This window comes from Salvia hispanica, chromosome 1, assembly GCF_029641045.1.
Source record: "Salvia hispanica isolate PSC_SH4W2 chromosome 1, Shi_PSC_v1, whole genome shotgun sequence".
In the NCBI taxonomy this organism is placed as follows: Eukaryota; Viridiplantae; Streptophyta; class Magnoliopsida; order Lamiales; family Lamiaceae; genus Salvia; species Salvia hispanica.
In genome coordinates this window covers 13,585,808-13,592,749 of record NC_142692.1, presented here as the reverse complement: position 1 = coordinate 13,592,749, position 6,942 = coordinate 13,585,808, and the positions used below count along the sequence as shown (strand labels likewise).

The window sequence follows — 6,942 nt, the reverse complement described above, 5'->3', positions numbered from 1 at the left end:
AGTATAGGGGCGGCATAACAGCATCCTCCTCCAGCTTCTCCAGCAAACGGTCCAGGTCGGTTGCCCTATCCGACGGCGTCTCCGATGATATGGCTACCCAGCTTGCCGGAGCTAACTTGGGTAGCCCCGACGCTGGCCCGAGCGGTTCCCGCCCTCAAGGAAGGAAGAAGGCGGCGGCCAACCGCCCCCGCCGTCGCGTCTCGACTCCATCCGCCCCCACCCCGGCCCCCGGCCCCCGCCGCCCCCGCTCCCTTTGTGCCTCCTCCACCCCCGAACAACACGTTGTGGGCTATCTTGAGTCAACTCTATATGAACGATACATCTTGGATGACTCCGGATCAACTTGCAACACATGAGCAAATGATCCGGGGTCTCAAGAGGCAATTGGGGATAGAGGACTAGTCTTCCACGTGTGTAATTTTTAATTTGTAGGATTTTAATTATGTATTTTTTATTTTCTAGGATTTTAATTATGTATTTTTATTTTTTAGTATTTTAATTATGTAATTTTTATTTTTTAGGATTTTAATTATGTAATTTTTATTTTTTAATGTATTTTTATAATGTAGAAATGTTTTTAATAATTGGAGTATTTAAATTGAATAATAGAATGGTGGGACCCTTGAGCTTGTCCTTAGCTAAGAGCACGGATGTGGGTGTTGTGCTCTTAGCTAAGGATAAGGAGTGAAAGTGGGTCCGGGCCCACCTCCGTGCTCTTAGCTAAGAGCACGGATGGGGATGCTCTAATGATCATGCTAATTGATTTTATCCAAAAATAGTGTTTGGTTATATTAGTCCACATATAAAGTATAATTATGGCATAGAGACATAAGGGTATTATGGCATGAAGACATTATGTCTCTAAATCACTGTGATAATGATAAAGTCAACACAGATTTTGTTTTATTTACAGATAATTATGAAGATATACTATGGAAAAGTTAATCTAATTTTCCCAAATCTGCAATATTTAATTTAAAAATTTTAATCTTCTCTTAAAATATAAGAATGGTATATATGGAGTACTAATTAGTCGAGGTTGACATAACAATAACAGTGAAACATTACTACATTGATTATGAAAAAACATTAATGTTTCTGCGTGAAGACAACTGGAGTACGAATTATTGATCTCTGTCCCGTCTCAGCTAGATAAATATATATCCATATTATTTGTTACAAATCAGTTGACGTGGTCAATTACTCCTATATAATAAGTCAATATCTAGAATCAAATACTTGGCCTCTGCCAGTGCAAACTCTTGTGAAATTCATAGTAGTAACTTATAATTTCCTTTTCACAGTAGTATTCGAATAATATATTGAAAATTTGAATGGACAATTGGACACCCCTTGTTTTCAATTGCATGATCCATTAGTCTCATCTCAAACAGTTTCATACGCCACTGGTCTCATAAAACTGTACTATTGTAAAATTTTTTGAAGAGAAACTACCCCTTGTTTCTAATTGAATGCGCCATTGGTCTCATATCTCATGAAACTGTGTGACAAGTTTGGACTTTCTTTTGCTAGAGAATAAAATTAAACGCCGATTTCTAAAACAAGCCTGCCTGTCACACCACTATTACACCCATAGAATTGAAGAAACTTCCGAAACAAAATTAAAATTAAGTAAATCCTATAAATATCTGAGCTCAATAAATAATAAAAGCCCCCACAAAAACAATCCATTCTGAAAAGAAATCGAAAAAATATGAAGTGCAAAATCTTAGCATCAGGCCCGAATTCAGCCATTTACGCAGTCCCAAAGCCCAATCAATCGAGCGAAGCCCGCATTTCCTTCTCCGCCAGAGTGGCCATCAAGGGCTCATGCGGGCTGAACGGGGCCCGAATCCAGGCCCGCATCGTGGCGTCCAGCGCAGTAACCGCAGAGTCACTGTACGAAGTGCTGGGAATTGGAGAGAGCGTGAGTTCGGTTTCCGATATAAAAAAAGCGTACAAGAAAATGGCCAGAAAGTACCATCCGGACGTTTCGGCACCGGATCGAGTGGACGAGAACACTCGGAGATTTATAATGGTGAAAGAGGCTTATGAGACTCTCTCCAATCCGCACAGGAAAGCTCTCTATGCCGTCGGCCATGCCCATGTACCATTCTTTCTAATTAATTAAATTGATGATATATTATCATGTAATTGTGCTTTTAATTGTGATCTCATTTTCGGATCTCTGATAGGTAATTGAAGAACACAAGGAGTGGAAAATGAGGTGGCAGTCTCAGCTTGATGAATTGAAGAGCAATCATATTTCAACAAGAGAGAAACTGTCTTGGGGTGCACGAATGCGTAGTCAAGCTTGATTTATTTATTTTTTTCATTTTTAGATGGATTGAATAATTATACTCTATCCGTAAATGTCTAATTTCAATTTTAATTTTTTTGGCCTCAGCTTCCAGTTCCACTAACTTATTCTACTAATATTTACGAATTTTAATACAACATTCATAAAGGAAGAAAGAGAGAGGAAGAAAATGTGTTATTGAAAAATGAGTCACATTAGAATCAATCAAAAATACCTTTTTTTCAATGTTTTATGGTGACTTGATAGTTTCAGTCTTAAATAAAAAAATATAGTGTACTAGTCACAATCCATGTTGAGGCATTTTCCTTCCACAAATTTAATACACGAAATACAATCATAAACAGTTTACTTAACAGTCTGACTCTTAGGCATGATGGGTAGGTTGAGTTGTAAGCCCAAACCCAAAAGGGAAAAGAGGATCATAATGTGCATCTCCAACATTCATAGGCAGTTGATCCACTGATTTGAACCAAGTCCTTGCAAGTTTCCCACTGAATCCATAGTCACCAAACAACACATCAGCCACACCTTGTCCTTCACTGCCCGGCAGCCACGCCGCCACCAAAGCATCTATTTGGTTAACGTAGGGCTCCATCACTACAGGCCTCCCGGAGACAACCACCACCACACATTTCATCGATCCACACACGTTATTTATGGTGCTTGGACCAGGCTCTGCTATGGTTAGGTCCGTGCTATCCCCATGCATCTCCGCGTAGGGGGTCTCCCCCACTACAACGATGGCGTGGGAGAATCCTCCATCCTTCACGAAGCTTGCATCCGGATTCTCCGAGAACACCACCTGTGTCGAAGGGTCTACCGTCCTCTTGATGGCAGCCAGGATTGTAGTTCCTGTAAACACCATTACATAGATTATAGTAAGATCTACATTATATAGGTTTGTATGATCATTGTGTCCATAAACCATAAATGACCCTGTTTTTTAGCAACATACCTTCAGTTTGGTTATTGCCACTAAAGCCCTGCCACTCCATAGTCCAACCTCCACATTGGAATCCCAAGTTATCAGCATGAGAGCCGGCAACCAGAATTGTTTGTGCTTTCTTTGGGAGGGGAAGCACTGGACTGTTCAGGCCCTTGCCATTCTTCAACAGGACAAGTGATTTTCTTACAGCTTCCCTTGCAAGCTCTCTATGTTCCTGGCTTCCAAGATGTTTTGCTAGGGAGAGATCGGCTAGGGGGTCCTCAAATAGGCCCATGACGAATTTCATCCTTAGTGTTCTCTGGACAGCATCATCGATCCTAGTCATGGGGATCACGTTACTTTTCACAAGTGAAGTTAGATTGTCGATGAACTCAAGGAATTTATCAGGTATCATAAACTGCAAAAGATCAAGAAAAGTGTAAGCTGAAGTAGACTGTTTGAAATGGAGGTCTTTCTTTGTTTCATTGCTTGGATGTAAAACTAACCATGTCGATTCCAGCAAGAACTCCAGCTTGAACAGAATAAGTGTAGTTCTGGCGGGGTGGACTTGTGAGCAAATCAATGCCCTCGTAATCTGATATAACAAAGCCCTGCAATGAGCAATCAGACGTAGGTGATTAGAAATTGTTTCATCATCATTCTAGAGAAGTTGATCAAATTTTGATATTTACCTCAAATTTTAGTATGTCCTTGAGGAAGCCAGTGATGAGATCGCGGTTAGCATGCATCTTCTTTCCATTCCAGCTCGAGAAAGAGATCATAATTGTGGCAACTCCTTTACTGATAGAATCATAGTAGGCAGGCATGTGGATGCTAAACAATTCTTTGGCGTCAATGACAGTGTCGCTTTGGTCTATTCCCCTCGCCGTTCCTCCATCTCCCACGAAATGCTTTGCACAAGCTACAACTTTTTCCCTGTGAAAAGGTGATCAAGTTTGGTAGCTAATTTACTAGATAAACAGTGAGAAGAAGAAAAGGAAACATACTTTCCAGCAATAAATGGAATGCCCTTCTTATAGTCAGCTGGGGGGTCGCCCTCTAAACCGGGGATCATCTCGGTCATGCTCTGGACAATCGTGTGATCCTCGCTGTAGCTCTCATAGCAACGGCCCCATCTTGGATCCCGGCAGACCTATTAAGTTACAAATGACCACACATCAATAAACACAAAGAAACTGAATACAAGCAGTGGAAAAGAGAGGGGCGAAGCTCGGCTTACAGCTATGCAGGGTGAGAAGGCGTATTGAATTCCGGTGGCCCTAACTTCGAGTGCAGTAGCTGCTCCAATCCTCTTTATAAGTTCAGGATCCCTATTTACAGGTTCCAATAATTAGTGATGTAATAAAGACTAAAATGGTAGCTTTATAGAAGCAATCTTACACACAAAGGCAAAGCCTTTTTTACTATCTATGTATATATGTATACCTGGTGGCACCCAGGCCAACATTGTGAGGAAAAATGGTAGCTTCATAGGCAGTGTTGTTGCCATGAACAGCATCAATTCCATAAATCATAGGTATCCCAAGCCGAGTTGAAAGAGCCGCCTTTTGAATATTATTCACCATTTCCATCCAATCTGCTGCAGAAGCATTGGGCTTAGGAACACTTCCTCCACCACTCAACACACTCCCTGCACAACAAAATTCCTTTCAATGTTACAATAAATGAGCCAAACAAAGATGGGAGCTTGACAAAAATAAAAATGCATTATAGTACCTATGAAATACTGCTTCATCACATCAAGGGAGGCTACATTCCTTTCAAGTTGTATCATTTGTCCAATCTTCTCTTCAAGAGTCATTCTTTGCATCAAATCATCGATTCTTACATTTAAAGGTTGATTGGGATCTTTGTATTTAAGGTACTCTGCTTCTGAAAACATACTCATTTTGTTCATCCCCATAGCTGCTATTGTTTCCATTGAAACAAATAACACATTAGCATATAAAGTATTAAAGAAAATTGCTAGAAAAGAGCTACACTTACAACATACAGTGTGTGTGAGAGCTAAACTATCTTTTCAATGGAAGCTATGGTTATATAAATAGTTTGTAAAGAAGAGCTGAAATACTAAACTTTTTATGTAGCATTTACAATTTACTAAACTTTTACAATATATTACACATGACTATTACATATTTTATGATATATTACACATGAATAAATAAAATAACCAAAATATCTTCAATCTTATTAGAGTGATACAATTCAAAACGCTTACACTGTAGTACATACATATTTCTATCACAATTCTTTTATGGATGATTTAGAATATATTACATGTTTGTATTAAAAATATTTACTCCCTTCACTTCCTAAATATAGGAACTTTTATAATGGCACGGGTTTTAATGGTTCATAAACATTCATTCACATTTGGGATTTGGCCAGTACAGAAAGTTCATTCCAAGCTCCTCCCAAAAAATTTTGTTTTGGTTTTTGCTTGTAATTTTTTTAAAATTTTCAAAAACCATCTTCTTCAGCCCCCACAAATCTAATGGCTGCAGACAAAATTGTTGGAGATTGAATTATAGGGAGGGGCTGAATTTGAGAAATTGTAAAAGAAGAGCAACAAGAAGATGGTGAATTACTATTAAATAATTAATTAATAGTATTTCATATACTAAAAGGGAATTTTTACTCGTGTGTGAGTAGGTTTTTAATGTGCCGGTTTTTTTCTACCTAATAATCCGTATTACTCTCACCGTCTCGGATAGTTTGTCCCATTTTTCCATTTCAGTCTGTCCCACTCCACATAGTTTGTCCCATTTTATTTTTTTTATTATTTTTGATAGTGAACCTCATATTTCACTTACCCATTCCTACTCATATTTTATTATAAAACTAATATATAAAAGTAGGACTCAAATTCCACTAAAATTTTCAATTCATTTTTCATTCTTAAAATTCGTATACGATCAAAATGAGACAAACTATCTGCAATGGATGGAGTACTCCTTAGTTAGTTGTATGAGGCGTGGCCTTTTCACAAATGTATTTTGATACTCCAATATCAAATGTAGTTTTCAGTTTAGTCCTTCATAAGAATTTTATTTTTGTTGATAATTTTTAGTTTTTTTCTTTAATTTTTTTTTCAATTAACTATACAGAACCTTTTTCTGCAACTATTTATAATTACTCCCTCCGTTCCCTATTAAGAGTCACACTTATCCATTTCGGTCCGTCCCCAATTAAGAGTCACACTTCATTTTTACCATAAATGGTAAGTAGGTTTCACATTCTACTAACTCAATTTACACACATTTTATTATAAAACCAATATAAAAAAATGGGTCTCACATTCCACTAACTTTTTCAAACCAACCTTTCTTTACATTTCTTAAAATCCGTGCCCGGTCAAAGCGTGACTCCTAATGGGGATGGAGGGAGTATTTTATTAAAAAATAATAATAATAAAAACCAATTTTTTTTTTCATTCTGTTATGCGTTTGTCCCATTATAGTGACAATGTGACATATCTCAAAAAAAAACTCTTCTGAAATAGCTCAAATCTCTTTAGCCCATAGATGTGTAGCCTCTGCTAAAAATATCATCTGCGTCCAACATTGGCTATATGCACAATTTTTACAGTATAAATGCATAATAGTTCATTCCAAAACTAAATATAGTACACTGTTTGAGTATAATGGTTCATTATACATCCAATTTCCAATAC

At 37.9% G+C, this 6,942-nt stretch overlaps 1 protein-coding gene across 1 annotated transcript; it reads right to left on the bottom strand.

The window, feature by feature from the left end:
* Positions 1 to 1,599: 1,599 nt before the first annotated feature.
* On the bottom strand, positions 1,600 to 5,169 carry LOC125218487 (uncharacterized). The gene is made up of 9 exons (XM_048120160.2): positions 4,983 to 5,169; positions 4,692 to 4,896; positions 4,486 to 4,576; positions 4,253 to 4,398; positions 3,938 to 4,181; positions 3,752 to 3,856; positions 3,276 to 3,663; positions 2,707 to 3,172; positions 1,600 to 1,810 (listed from the first exon to the last, which is right to left on the bottom strand). Exons 1-9 carry the CDS (start codon positions 5,167 to 5,169, stop codon positions 1,777 to 1,779), a joined length of 1,866 nt encoding a protein of 621 aa, XP_047976117.2. The 3' UTR covers positions 1,600 to 1,776.
* Between the last annotated feature and the right edge of the window lie 1,773 nt (positions 5,170 to 6,942).

Excerpts from the sequence above, each read along its gene's own strand:
- LOC125218487 (XM_048120160.2), bottom strand. The coding sequence starts at position 5,169 with ATGGGGATGAACAAAATGAGTATGTTTTCAGAAGCAGAGTACCTTAAA. Across the intron at positions 4,897-4,982 it reads GATGAAGCAGTATTTCATAG|GGAGTGTGTTGAGTGGTGGA; the intron begins GTACTATAATGC and ends TTTGTTGTGCAG. Across the intron at positions 4,577-4,691 it reads GTTGGCCTGGGTGCCACCAG|GGATCCTGAACTTATAAAGA; the intron begins GTATACATATAT and ends ACCTGTAAATAG.